The sequence below is a fragment of the Merops nubicus genome, unplaced genomic scaffold, assembly GCF_000691845.1.
Source record: "Merops nubicus isolate BGI_N331 unplaced genomic scaffold, ASM69184v1 scaffold4372, whole genome shotgun sequence".
Classification (NCBI taxonomy): Eukaryota; Metazoa; Chordata; class Aves; order Coraciiformes; family Meropidae; genus Merops; species Merops nubicus.
The window spans coordinates 12,587-28,322 of NW_008595468.1; the positions used below are offsets into that span (position 1 = coordinate 12,587).

Sequence of the window (15,736 nt, forward strand, 5' to 3'; positions counted from 1 at the left end):
CTTCAGTGTGCCTTGGATCAGGTTCATAGAGTTGTTAAGGGATGCATGAAATCTTGTAAATAATTTTATACAAATAGATTTTGTTCTGTGATTGAACGTGATAATTTAAGTGTTCTAATTAAAAAGAGAGAGGCTAGGAAAAGGTCACAGCTAAGTATATTTAAATATGGAAGCTCCTTTCAAGTGGTATAGAAAAGTGTCATGCTTAAATCAGTTATTCTAAACCACATTTAAAAGATTATTTTCCTTAGCTTTTTAATAAGTAATACATTTCATGGTCTTAAAGTTTAAATTCAAGAAAATTAATTAAATCTACGAGTCCAACCTTCTGTGTAAGACTAGTCATCGTATCTTTTTCTCAAATTTTGTTTATATTAAGTTCTATGAATTTAATTAGATGAAGGCATTTTAGTCCTTGGAAGCTTACAGTTTACCCCCAAAAGAGGCCCTGAGCTATCCGAATGTTAGCTGTGTCAAAGACCCTTTGATTTAGTCAGAAGAGCTCACAGGGTATATGAGGAATAAATACCAAATAATCACAATCTAAAGACTATTTTATGTAACAATTAGCCAATGCGTAATCCTTCAGAGAAAGGCAAAAAGCCCAGAATAGCTATGGCCAGTTTTATATTGGAAAAATGTATCTTTTGAATCCATACTAAATCCTTAAAATAGCGATTTAATAAAGCAGTGACCTGGTGCAAAACTGCAAATTTCAGCGTAGAGATGGTAATGTAGATGTTCCCTCCTTTCCCATGGAAATAAGAGACACTATGAGATTATCACTGCCATCAAATCCAGCTTTCTGCATGCAGGATGGTTTACTGTGTGTTTGTTGGTTTGGTTCCCCCCTCCCCCAAATGCAGAGTTCTAGAGACACTAAATAATGAGCAGTGATCAAGTTCATTTAGAAAAAAAAAATTAAATTTGAAGTTTCATGTTGTCTCTTGCTTTCAGAAGCTGGGATTTTGCTTTACTTTACTTTGTCAGAAAACATGTACAATTTACTGCCAGATACCCCTTCTGTGCACTTATTGAGACTGGGCAAGTTACCTCTCTGTCTTTTCTTTGAGGAACTGAGTAAATGTCATTCCTTAATTGTCATGTTACAAGCTTTGGTATTCAACTTCCAGAGTGTTTTGTCTTCTGGAATATTTCTGTCTCCTCTGTCTGCTGTTTCATATTGGTTTTTTTTGTTTCAAATGTGGAAAACAAATCTTGTCACAGTAATCTCATAACAGTCTTGTCAATGCAGTCTAGATTGCAAGATAACTTCATTCTGTGTATTGCTTCCCATTGCAATAGTGCTGGTGCCAAAGCATAATATGGAAAGATCATGTAGAAATTATTATCTCTGACACCCTCTAAATTCTTCTCAAAGGCACCACTTGCCAAGATACTTTCCTATCCTGTACATACTGCCTGCATTATTTGTCCCCACATTAATTACTTTCACTTGGCTGTATTCAAATATTTTTTTTTGAGAAATGATTTAACAAGCTGTTATTATTACAATCCCCACCAATTTTTTTTTTCTGGTCCACAAACTGTACTAGTAAAGCTACATCACTGTCTAAAGATCGTTGATGTGAGTGAATAGGATTGAAGCTGATTTCTGCTATAAATGGGTCTGTTTTCTGATGTCTTTGTATCAACAATTACAGCTGAGATCTGTCAGAAGGTCTGTTTTAATCTGTCCAGTCTCTTCACGTACCATATATTTGTCAAGATATATGTTTTGTGGTGGAAAGTTAAGGGCACCCAAAAAATCAAAGTGTAATGTATCACTTTATCTAAATGTCCCATAGTACTCTAAAACAAAGCAGAGCTGGCAATCAGGCAGACAAAAACAGTTTTTCATGAAATTATAATAATTTACTCTAGTGGTACTTTTTAATCTAATTTTCTGTTAGAATTGCATAGTATTTTATCTGTTATTGCTGCAAGGACGAGGTGTTCTTTCAAAAAACCAACCTTTTTGAGATATTTCTGAATCTCAGAATTGCTTTACGTTTTCTTGAACTAAATGAAAAAGAGCTAGTACTGACAACTCAGCACTGGGAGTTCATGATAGTGCTGATTTAAGTGGGTCTTCAGAGTTACAAAGACATACATGACTCGACGATGGTTTACTTTGTTGATACAAAGCTTAACAGGCAGTGATCGAAACTTAATGTTTAGGTATGATATCTGCCACCCTGCTGTCTGCTTTCCCATATGGGATTGCTGTGAGCATCTGTGAAGTGCAGGCAGTAACAGTCTTTGTACACGCATTTCAGTAAAGTTGAAATGTATGTTAGTTACATCGCGCCCCCATTGCCGTAACACGGCTCATCCTTCGACCTTTCTTTGCCATGTTTTGAAGATTCCCTTCACTAATGCAGGACAGACTGAAGACTGGTAGATTTCTTCTGAAGTTGTCATTATATATACAGTTCCTGCCAAACATATGGAAATGTAGGAACTGGCTGCTTCATCTGATCTGCTGCCCTGTTTTTGACACTGTAAACAGGAGGTCTTTCAGAGGAAGTTCAAGGGAAACTCTGGTGGGTAATTATGGGAAGACTCGTTCTGGTATTAATACTTTTTCATATTTAGTATTGTATTTGGCCTCACACAAAAAGAAATTAGCTTGCTTTTTTTTTTTTTTTCTGCTGGAGTCCTCCCTGGCATGTTGCTGTATCTGAGGTGATGTCATTTTCTGCTGAGTTTTTATGAGTGCTTGGCTTGACAGGCTGTCTGCACAGCACAAGTACTTGGGCCACAAAGACTATCAGGGTTAGCAGAGCAGGGTGATTTTGCCCTGAGTACACTACTGCTCCTTAGCACTTGAACCACAGAGTGGGTCTGTGCAAGGGCAATCAGTCTGAGCTTGAATTACCTCTTAACCTAAGCTAGATGTCTTCTGGTGGTTGGGAATTGCCCAACACTACAATTCTGTTATGTTATTAAATAATATTTTGAAGTAGAGCACAACAAGGAAGAAGGAAGAGAGAGATGTATGAAGTTCTGTTTCTGTGATTGCAGAGAAATTAAACGTAATTGAATATCAATGATCTTTCTCAAAAGTTAGCTGCTCTCTGATGTGTAATAATGGAACTAGTGATACTAAAATGCTGCTAATGAACATTTTCCCCAGTCTCTATTATCTTAACTAGGCAAGGATAAAGTGTTGTTCCTACCAATAAAATATGATGCAATAGGAAAGAGTCTGATTATTCCCAGACACAGTTCCCACGTAGCCAGCTGAACACTGCATTGTCATCTCCGTAGAATGGTCCACCATTAAATGTGTGTCTTGCACGATGAGGTTCCCCCCAAATTCTTGTGTGAGCATTGGCAATAATATGCTTTGTTATAGTCATACATGGGAATCTGTAGGAAGACTAAAACAAAACAAAACAAAACCCTAAAAAAAACAGAAAATGGATGATAAATCACAGTAATTTTAAAATGTAATGATTTTTCAGGGTCTGACCTCTTCTGAGGCCGGACACATCTTTTGACGCTGGCAGTATCGAGCCTGTGATAATGATATAGTACAATGGTGAAGATAATTATCAATTGACCGTGTTGCTGTTGCACCCTAGAAAGTTGGGCTGAGTTTCCTAGAGGGTCAAGTTTTTAACCTTGGAGGGACAAAAAATAAATGTATTATTGGAGTATCAAAACCTTGTAAGAATGGAAAGAAACAGAAGAAAAAGCTTTCAGTGGTCTGAGAACTTTTCAGTCAAATAATTTTGCTCCAGAGTTACCTCCAAAGTCTTCTTCCAAAAGATAAACATCTTCTAATCCTAAGTACAATTTATATTATATAATAAACACATAGACTACTATCAAGGGACTCTGCAAGCCTACAGTTCTGCTTTAAGCTGGAGCTTTATATTGGAACTTTCTATTGAGTCCAGAACAAAGCATTTACAGATTTTTCCAGAAGTGCCAGATGTTTAACAACATTAACACTTGCATTACAAGATAGCAATTATTCTGAAAAAAACCCAAAAAACAAACCAATACACAGATACCACTTTGAATGACACATTTATTTCTTTAGTGTTACTCAGCAGGGGTAGAGCTGGAGCACATCTTCCTCTAGGTACCATTTTGGGGGCATGGAAAATGTACATAAGGCAATACAAGAAGCCAAGAGTGGCTTTCAGCAGTGTGCCTGTGATGTCCTGGTACCATCAGCTACATAGATCTTATCTCAAATATTTTTTCATTTCTCAGTACTGCATTCTCAATTACTTGGAAAGATGGACTTAATTTAATAATTTCCTTGTATTTGTACTCCACTAATGATTCTGCACATATTCAACTGGGAATAATGTCATGTTTCCATGAAAGTACTGCACAAATTCTGCATTTTCAAATGCACAGCTGGTGATCTTCCTTCTGACACTGTTCAATGTACATTCACAAGGAGACAAGAGTCTGAGCATACTAACATTACAATGACACCTTGACAACTCCTTAGGTAAGGTGTTTAATCACACTGACACAGCTGATATTAATATTAAAAGGAGAATGGAGTGACTGGCTTTCCTTTATTAATGCAAGTATTTAAGTCACAGGCTAGCTGCTAGTGGTCAGAAGCTAGATGTTAAAATGCAGTGACACAATATAGACAATATATTCTTAAACAGGCAGTAAAAAAAGTCACTTAGCTTTCCCATCTGGATATTACCCATGTGACATTGCCAGGGGCAACTCCTTAGTTCATTAACATCTGATAGACCAGATGTTGCAGCTGGAAGAATTCTTTCCACTGCTCTGCACCTCAGAGCAGAAGGGTGTGATGTACCATGGGGATTGTACCTTCCGCAACTTGTTGTGCAATGTTTTCCCCAGCACTTTATTTCTGGGAAAAAAAATTAAATCTTATAAACCAGGAAATATTTAGGAAATAAAGTATGTTTACTAAACCCAAGATAGTGTTATTCTAAAAGAACTGTATTTTAGTTATAAAATTGTTAAAATTATTTCATAATCTGAAGTTTGAGGAATATTTCCTTTTAAAAAAGCTACTTAAACATTTAGAAAAAAAGAAGATCATATTGTGGAAGATTTTGTAACCAGTTCTCCTGATCTCTGGGTATTAAAGAACTATGTGCTCGATTCTGACTTTCTCTTTTTTTTTTTCAGATGGTCCTGTGTCAATTGGAATGAGTCTGGATATTGCAAGCATTGATACAATATCAGAAATAAATATGGTATTGTAGCCTTTGCAATCTTTTTTGTTTTGCTTGTTGATAGGCTAATGTCTCATGTTTACAGCTGCTGGTAATGTGACTTTGAGGCTTTTCTCCTTGTGCAGGCGATGTGTATTAGGGGGTGGAATTTTATTTTTCACTACAGATAGTGGTTATAGCACCATAAATACAGAAATGGAAATTCAAATCACATCTCTCACAGATACCAACAAAAGTACTGTTATTAGTACTGCTACTGAGTATTAATCTCCGTGAAAGATGTATAGAGCAGTATTTATTTTCCAGATGTCTAAATATTTATTTCAGAAAATTGAAAATATATTCATATGACTTTGAAGCTACTCCCATTCCTTGCGATTAGACACATCTGAACTCATTGTATTTCCCTTTTACTGTCACACATTAATTTATTCCAGCTGTGTTTCATTACATTTGTATAATTTATTTTTGAACAAACTATGAAGTAGAGTCTACTTTTCTAATTAAAGATCTTCCATTGGTACATAGAAATAAAAGGCAAACTTAATTAATCAGATATTGAATATTAGAAAATATTTGTGTGTATATATGTACAAAAGTGTGTACCCATATAAATAAATAAATAAGTGTGTGTGTGTGTGTGTGTGTGTATATCTAAAGTACCTCAGCATTTCATTACTCAGACTTCCAAAGAAACTGAATATTAGAATTCCTCTGTACTTAACAAGTATTAGTTAGTATTTAGGAAGTGGGAAGTAAGTTCAGAACTTAAGATGAACTTATCATGATGATAAAAGCACACCATAAAATCAAACGTTGATTAAAGAGGTGCTAAGAAATAGTATGATTTTAAGGTAAGATTATAAGGCATATCTGAATTGTAGGTGAACTGGGCTGAGAGCTATATTAAAAGTCTTGACAAATTTGACACCACTGTTTCCCTTGTTATTGTGAAAGGACAAATTGTGCTAAAAGGTGATGATTCCCTTCCTATTTCACTAACTTCTTTTGTCCTTTTGCCTATCTGAATTTATACAACTTTTCCCAAAGTTTTCTTAGGTATTATTTAGTAGTTTATGTGAACAAAATGATGTTTGCAAATATATATATCATTCTACAATTTAAAGATTTACAGAGCCAGATTATTTGCTTTCAAAACTCTGATGACTTCAGCTGATTTCAAGCCTCAGACTTCGGCCATCAGCCTTTACTGTAAAATTCCAATGGCCATAGGAACAAAATTTACTCATGATAACACTTCTTAATGGGGTCAACCTCGCATTGAGTGCTGGAAAATCTGGCAATACATGAGCCAATACAACTGCTATCAGAGTGCCAGTGTTTAAGAATGGGACACGGAGAGTCACGTAGACTATTTGCACCCAACAGCTGTTTCCATATACTTTTGTGAAACAGAATATGATACAGACGTGCTCTGTATGATAATTTTGCCTTTTCTCTCTCAGGACTACACAGCAACTATATTTCTAAGACAGCGATGGACTGATGAGAGACTTTGTTTTGATGGTAATAAGAGTTTAAGCTTAGATGGTCGGCTTGTGGAAATGCTTTGGGTACCAGATACCTTCATAGTTGATTCAAAAAAGTCTTTTCTTCATGATATCACTGTTGAGAATCGTCTTATAAGAATATACCCTAATGGAACAGTCTTGTATGCTCTACGGTATGTATATACTGCATATCAGCCGTTATATTTGGCATCTACTTACATTTTAAAGTTTCCAGCTTAGCATGATTTTATGGCTAAGAAACTGGTTTATTTGTAAAAGTAGGATATGCGTGGTATTGTAGTTTTACAAACATGTAATATGATTGTCCAGTATGACTAAGTTCTTAAATTTAATAATAGGTCACCTTTTCTTCCCTCAATAGACACTTTTACTTTCATATACACTAAATATAGGAATTGCATTTTGCCATTCTAGTTGTTTTGCAATGAATTCATCATAGAGGAAAGGAAGGTGTAATGACTGATTTGCATTATTTAAGATTATCCTTTATAATATATTTTGATAAATATAACAAAACTGTAAAATGTATTGCAAAATATCAACAAAGAAAAAATGGACTCTGTAAGTGAGAACGGAGCAAGAGGTTGCCTTTCTAGACTGCTGCTAAACTCAGCTATTTTGGAGATGTTTCTTGTTTGGAATACTATTAGTCTTTCATGTTAAGCAATGAAAAATACTAGATTTTTTCCTTTGAATAGTATGATATTTGCCTGCAAGTAATAGATCATGAAGAATACATGCCTTATTTTTATTTTTAATGAACAATTTTATCCAATTAATAATTAGCAATTTTTTTTTTTTCAAGAATCACTACAACTGTTGCATGCAGCATGGATCTAACCAAATATCCAATGGACAAGCAGACGTGTACTTTGCAACTGGAAAGCTGTAAGAAATGTGATCTTTATTATTTTTATACAGTTGGAAATATATCTGATCTTTTTCAAGGGCTGTTAGATAGTATTATCAAAGAGGCTGGAATCTTCAAAGAAGCCAAGGGACATTATGTGACCAGCCCTTGTTGAATTACAATAGTATCTGTATACAAAGATAAATGCATGAGGTATCACTGAAAATAGCATGGCAGTACTGAAATGCTGCCATGCTATTAATGATTAAACAAAGTCTGAGGAGATTTGTCACAGGCCTGGTTTTGCAGTGCATCCTGCAGTTATTCTGTTCGTCTTCAGGGGGAGTTCTGTGAGCAGATATTTTCAAGCAGAGCTGGAAATTTTTTTTTTATTATTTTTTTTTCTTTCATATAGTATGGTTTTGTATTTTTTTCCTTGAGGCACAATTCCTTTAGGAAAGAAAGAAATTAGAATGAGGCTTATTTTTAAGGCATAGAGTTCATGTTTAATTAATTTACTGTCTTCATACCGAAAAAAGGGTAATTGCTTAGACAGTTCTGTCCTGAGATGGATATATACAGATCCTTCTATGATTTAGTTAGTTGTCTCTGTACCAGTGCCCTGGGAAAAAATGTCATCGGTTGATGGACCAAGACTAAATGCACCTTTATAGGTTCTCATTTTATCAACCAATGTCCTTATTAAAATATGCTCTCTACTACTTTGTAGACATGGTCACTTTGCAAATACCCAAATGTGCATATTTATAGTTAACTTTTTGCTATTCATATGATAACACTCTCAACATATTTTCATATGAGATAATGTAAAAGGATACCAAATCCTGTATAATGAAAATATATGTTCAAATATATGTCAATACATATTTAAAGTCTTTTGGAAGGTTTTTCAATACTTGTCAAGTTTTATTCTTTACTATTTCAGTTGTGTGTGTGTCTTATTCATCTTCTGTTGGTAATGACCAATTAGAAGATTGCAGTAACATTTCATTTTAGACAGAACCACAAAGAATATAAGCCACTTCCTCACACACTCTAGCAGTCCCTCTAGAATCAGCAGTTTTATAAGATCTCTTTAACAGATAATGATTTGAATTAGACTTTGGATTTATCGCTAATTTATTTTTCTTTGGAAGAGCGTATTTGTAAGTCAATGAACATTGAGTGACATGAATAGCATTGCCTAATGAGTCATTTAATATTTTCTCTAGTTTCAGAATGAAATATATGTCCCATGGGAATTTAAATCTCTTTGACAGTATTAGAAAGAGGAGAATTCCCTATATAATTAAGAAGAAGCATTTTCCAGAATGATTCCATCTGCTTTTACAACACACAAGTGACTCTTGTCTAAGGGGAAAAGATAGTAGTGTCCTCACAAATGCTTCCGTAATATTGGTGTTTAGTTTTAAGGAAAACAGCTAGAAACAATAAATGCAAGAGGAAGGAATATGGCTTTAGCTGTGGACCCTTTTCTTCAGTGCATTGTAATACCTGCTTTTGGTTACGCTGGAATTGGTGTTTGTTCCCTCATGAAATGAGCTGTGTCAGCTTATAGATGAATAACGACATCATCTTAGAATACCATTTGCAAATACCATTACCTGGAATTAAGAATTGTGAATGCAAGCGTGCATACACATCCACACAAACACTGACATTTATAAGGAAAATGTAAAATACATAGCAAATATTTGAGCTGAAACAAAATGTTTGGTCTTTTTTTTAAGTGATTACTAAGGCAAAGACAAGCATGATGTGACATTACCAAGTAATGGCTTTACACAGTAAAGCATCCCTAGTGGCCTTTACAACATGCTATTCTGCTGTTACTGGTTAATGGCATTAATTTACACTTATTTTCTACACAGCAAAATACATTTCAGTGAAAATGTCTATTGTTTTTTTCCCCTTGTGCAGCACTTTAGAGGGTAGTACGGGCATGTGTTAGAAGACAGAGAGTTGCCACTCCCAGTTTCTGTTGGTATGGCAGATGTGACATTTGGGAACTTGGAGGCTCCTGTCTGGGTTGTCCTCGGCTGCTGGGATGTTCATGCTGTCTGTCATGTGGTAGGGAACACCACCGTTCATTTACACTGGGCCAAGGGCTTTTTTTCTTCTTTCCCCCCTGCCCCTAGTCTCCAGTCCAAATACATATTCATATTTTGGGCCCATCTCTGAAATGATATTTCCTTTTTGAACATGTCCTTTAGCATTTATTCAGTGAAGAGCCACGTGAAGGCACTTAACTTGTGCTTGACAATCAGGGGAAATTAAAATTAGCAACAGAAAGTTAAAGAAACTCATTTGTATTAAGCATTAGAAATGTTTAATCCCAATTTTACTGTTCTCGTTATTAACCCTGTTGACATTAGCTGCTTGTACTGTATCAATGAAGCACAGGAATTAGACATTTTGGGCTTGAGGAATTAGTCAGAATGAAAACTCAGTGTCATGTAAAGAGAATAGAAATTACTTGTAAAAGCCAAATAAGATGGCTTAAGGATTTTATCTCTATAAACTTCTAAAACATTTTATAATTAGTAAAATATTAATCCCCTGAATAAAAAATAATTTAGCACAGAGGGAGTGCCGTGCTATTTAACTTTACAGACTATTGGGAAATGAAATTTTTTCACAAGCAGAGTTTTGGAATTAGTATTTTCAAAGAATTTTTTTATGAAGGATCACCAAAGCCTACTAATTGTTCAGTTAATGGAAGTACTTTGGAGCAAAGTGGTTGTATTAAAGCAAAACAACCTGCACTTGGAGATATGCTTTTTATCACACATCCAGGCATCGAGAATTTCCCCTATCTCACCAGACTTGGAAGACCCAGTGTCTTGTAAAAAATAAGAATTTTTTGTGGCACTCTCTAGTTCTTTGGCCTTTATTTAAATATCTGCAGTTCCTTTATATTGAAGGGAAGTAAAATGAATCCATGCCTGGAGCCATGAAATAACAACTGCTTCTCTGAACCTCTTTGTTTTGACTGAGGACAATGCAATCATTTTTCTATAGGAAATGTTACTTTTATTTTTCATCTCCCAAACCTGGGAAATTTCTCAGCATGTGGTTTTAGGGAATTGAGAACTTAGCTTGAATATACATGCTTTTAGCTTAGTCTTTTGACACAGCAGTGTCTAAAGCACTGCCAAAGGTTTTTGGCTTTAATTGCTATAAATGTGATAATGTGAGCAGAGATTCCTGGTCATTATACCTTTTTAGAAAACTACCAATGATGTTGAAAACAAGATTTACATTAAAAGAATAGTCAGATGAAGAATTTCCAGATTAAATTGTAATTTTAATTGATAACCAGTACAGTGTTTTCTTGAAATGAAATTTCTGAACTCTTGTTTTTCCTGCATTAAATGACTGTAGGAAATTAGTTCCTTTTTTTTTTTTGTCATTGCTAGAACCAAAGCCATTAACGCAAAAATATTTAAATGCTCTTTTTTATTTTAATTCATGTTTTTTTTTTCTGTGGTTCTAGAGCTTTGTTCTTTCTGCAGCATGTACCCTTGTGCAATGTATTGCATTATAGTCTCTCACCGTAATTTGCTTACAATTGACTGGAGTCTAAAAATAATCATCTGCTCATGTTTCTGTCCCCTAAGCTTAGCTATTAACTTGCAAAATGTAAGTCTGTCAAATACAAGAATGATTGATCTAAGTAAGCTAAAGGAAAAGATGTTCAAATGCTCCCTGTTAACATGTAAATTACATTAACATAATCTTGAATTAATCATATACACTAGCCTGAAAATTTCCTGCCTTTTAGTATAATGGGGAAAAGCTACAGAAGTATTTTAGCTATGATTGTGCTGCATATTGACAAGTGTGTGCAAAATACAGTTGCCTTCTGATAGATGATTCATGTCCCATCTCAGCTCCTAATTACTACTTGAAGGTTAAGAGGAAATCTCCTGGGGCCTCTGAAGTGTGCCATGCTGTTGAGCCTGCAGAAACATCAACATCTAAACTGGTGTCCTTGGGAAGCATCCAAGCTCCTAAGCCAAAATGTCATCCCAAGTGCCGACCCAAGCCCAGCTCAGAGCACAGTGCCAGCACACGGCAGCCCTGCTGTTCTCTTCAGCCCTTCATCTCTATGGGAATGAGGACCTAATGCACTGCATCGAGAAACAGCACCCCGGGGTGCGACAAGGGACGCGCTTAAAGTTTAGTCCAAGTGCTGACAGTGCTGTAATTCATAAAAACTGTATTTCTTTAAAGCTTAATAGCATTTGCCTTCAGAATACCGTGTGGTTCCAATCTCTTTTATTAGTTTATGTTGTCTATACTAGAATAAAATATATAAAAAAAGACACTTCTGAAAACATCAGCTTTTAAATGATCAGACTTTGCATGTTATTGGCAGTTTTGTTGCAAACAGGCATTATCCTCTGCCAAAACCTGTCACTGTTTATGCCTAATTGTGCTGTCAGAGGGACAAACAAGAAACAGATGAATTGTTAAGTGTGCTCAGCACAAAATAATTATTGTGTGAAATAAACACTTCTGTTCGCTTGTGTATCACTGCAGGGGGTTATAACATCAATGATGTCACGTTTTACTGGACTAGAGGAAATGATTCAGTTCGAGGTTTGGACACACTCCGGCTGGCACAGTACACAGTAGAAGACCACTTCACCTCGGTATCAGAAGCAGTGTATGAGACAGGTAAAAACACCCTTCTAGCACTTTCTAGCTACAGTTTGGAATATGGCTCTGGAAACAGAGCAGCATCAAGGAACCGAGCACATTGTTTTCTCTTAGGATGACATTTTCTGTATTCTGCTAGATGACATTCTTGAAACCACATACGCTTTCCTGGATGTTACCAGCAGAGACCCAGTTAAGGTAGTAATTGAGAGTCTTTCAGCATTTTCATGGAGGCTGTGTGTTATCTAAATAATGGTGAACAAAGGATGTAGTACTTCTACATAATGTCAGGGAGAGATCTTGTGAAGGAAGGAGAGCCTGTAAATTGTACATTTAAACTGGAGTGAGACCAGGGACCGTGGGTACTCAGCTCAGAACAGTTCCCAGCCTTCCTGGAAATAGCCAGTCTGGCTTTTTTTTTCTGGCAAGTCAAAAGCCTCTGTTCAGCCATGGAAATTTCTGTGAATATGCTGGATACTTCTACCACTGCAAAAAGCTGTGTTTCATGGCTATTTCTTGTTGGAGTTGCTTTATACCTCAGCAGCCTTTGTCTGGCCTAGTGGGCAGCAAAGTGCAGCTTGCCCATTTCCAAAGACCTGCTCTGCTGCTCATCTTAGGAAACTACTGCAGAAGGTTTTCACTAACTTCAGGACTTAGCCTCATGAAAGAGTCTGCTCCTGGTGATTTTCCAGGGCTTTCAGAGAGTTCAAGACCTACCAAACCTCATTTATGCTCTTTCAGTTACTCTTTGGTCCTTCATCACTGTTCTTCACTGCATACTGCTTCTCTTCTGCTAAAATCAACTTGTTGACCAAAAAGGTGATCTTTAAATGAAGACTGTAGTTTCACCAGGGGATAAATTACTAATTCTGAATCACTGAAATACATTTTCTCTATTCCAAAATTGGATATTTTTTTCTCTAATAATTCAATACAGAGAAACTTTTTGCACTGATTTCAGATATTCAGGGTAAAAGTTGAAGTTCTCTAAATGGATACAGAAGTAGTAATGAAAAACATACTAGGAGACTCCAGGATCACGAAGTATCTTGCTACTTACATAAGTGACATCTGTTTGCCTTGCTGCTTTTTACAGCTTCTGGGTAAGCAACATCAGGTTCAATCAAAGGAGAATAATCCTTTACTGCTGTTCTGCCCAGAAGGGTATTAGGACCTGTTCACTATATAGGAAAGAGGAATAAGAAACCTGCTTAATTCTTATCACCTTCTATCATATAGTCTGGGCTCTAAAGCCAAAAAAAATATATTTTTTTTTACCAAAGAAAATAAAAATCATTTCCAGTTATAACTGAAGAGGTGTGGTCAGATGAACTGTACTCCTTTCAGTAAGTGATGCTGTATTCCTCCCTTTCTGTTGTCAGGAACCATATGTATAAAGTCAAATACCACTTTTTCTTTTAATTATATATTTTACCACATGCAACTTAATTTGATTAAAATTTCCCACACCTGCTTGTTCAGTCCTCCTGCTCAAGAAAGTCACATTATCAACTGCTATGCAGTACTTTTAAAATGAAATCTCATAATCCTCTTAATTTTCTATTGAGTCATTAAGAATTAGGTGCTATTTTCTGCAGGTTTTTTTTTTTCTTTTTTTTTTTTTTTTTTCAGGAGAACAATGCCTACCATAGCTCGCATTAAAAGAAAAAAAAGAAATCATATTATGGAACTATGTAATCAATTTCAAAATGAAAAGCAATGCTTTGCACTTCCTTAACACCATTAATAGATATCTGAGAGTACTTTATAAATAACAGTTATATTATAAATTACAGTTATTTATAACAGCTAAAAGCTAAAGCTAAAAGCTAAAGATACGAGAGAAGAGCCGTGTGTAGTATTTCCTAACACAGCAAAAAAAGCAATCAGGATTTGGTACTCTGTGAACTTGAACAGACAGTGCAGCTGCTGTGCAAGTGAAATATTGTACAACAATGCAAACCCCATGTTCAAACACAGACACTGACAGGACCAAATTTTAAATGTAGTCAGCAAAATTCCTGCATAAGTAACTTCAGTAAATTTAAGAAAAGGACATTGTGGATTAATCTTGTTTACAGCACAGCATGTATCACATAGTAGTAATCATATTATCGTAATCACATAGTAGTAAATCACTTTGAATAATGTTAGCTAGATTGCTGGCTAGGATTTGGTGTTAATTTTCTTTTTGTACAGACCAATTTCATTTTGTCCATGTGTAAATTAATTGTTAGGACCGTTTCCTCCATGTCTTTTAACTACAGTCCTTTTTCTGCATACACTGATGCACTCTTGGACCCCCAAACCATATATCTGCATTGGTGGTTGCAGGGTTTTTATTTTAGCTGTCTAGCCAACACCATTTGTATTTCTCAGAGTAATAAATGGTGATATAAAAAGCTTTCCTTTCTCACTGGGAAAAACATAAAAGCAATGAAAAACTGTTACAGCTTGGCTTTTTGTGTAAATAATCATAGAAATCAGGCTGAAATACACTTTAAGAATTCATTTTATATGTTCTCATGTTGCAAGGCAAGATCATCTATATTTACAGCCTACTTCCTGACAGATGTTTCTTTGACTAGGTTAAACAAACCTCCAAAGTGTCTGCTTCATCCTCCCTAGGTGATTTTTTCTGGTGCTTACTATACTCATATTTTCCTCATGTCTAATCTTGATGTCCCTTGCTGCATTTTAAAATGGTTATATGGGTATAGAAGACAAATTTCCTGCTATTTTTCAGCAGTCCTTTCACTATTTCAGGACAGATATATCATTACTTAGATGAACACTTTCAGTCTTTTTAATTCGTACAAACAGTTTTCTAGATCTCCTGCCTTTGCTATTGTTCTCCCATTGAATTTCTCATTTCTTTGCTAATGTGCAACACATACAACTGAGTGGAAGAGTTTACTTAATGCATTTCATAAACTGTCCCTTTTATCCTTTCTGAGTTGATATTTGCTTTTTTTTGCAGAAAATTTTTATGCATTTTTGACCTTGTTCAGCTTGTGATTCATTCTAGTACTCCACCTCCTTTATTGCCATGTAGACACATACTCCTTGTGCTCTGTTTAGGACGCTAGTAATTCCATCTGAGTGTAAGACTTTGTACTTACTTTTGTTGAATTGCATTTTATTTTACTCAGGCTGATAGCTGTTGAGGTAATTTTGTCTCCAGTGTGCTAATCCTCCTCTCTTAAAAGGCACTTGGTACGTCATCATGTTTGTTAGGGAGAAGTACTGGGTACAGGACAGACCCCATGTGTTCCCACTTGATAAATATTTCTATTTTCACAGCAAATCATAGCTAAGTAATCTCAGTTAACATTTTTAATTGGAGAAAGGAATAAAAATATAATTTAATACTTGAGGCTGTTTGGCTCTCGATAGATTTTCTTCTGACTGGCAACTTTCCTCAAGTCTTGCCCTCATTACTGCAATCCTCCTGCCAATTCTTCAGCAGCAGCAGG

The 15,736-nt window shown here is 35.6% G+C and overlaps 1 protein-coding gene across 1 annotated transcript in view; it reads left to right on the top strand.

The window, feature by feature from the left end:
- The window catches only part of LOC103768882 (gamma-aminobutyric acid receptor subunit pi-like), a 32,644-nt gene that overhangs the window by 3,836 nt on the left and 13,072 nt on the right, over window positions 1-15,736 (top strand). Inside the window, exons 2-5 of the mRNA XM_008936044.1 lie at window positions 5,146-5,213; window positions 6,659-6,876; window positions 7,530-7,612; window positions 12,141-12,278. Of these exons, the coding sequence (XP_008934292.1) occupies window positions 5,166-5,213; window positions 6,659-6,876; window positions 7,530-7,612; window positions 12,141-12,278 (487 nt within the window). The 5' untranslated portion in view covers window positions 5,146-5,165. The remainder of the gene's footprint in view (window positions 1-5,145; window positions 5,214-6,658; window positions 6,877-7,529; window positions 7,613-12,140; window positions 12,279-15,736) is intronic.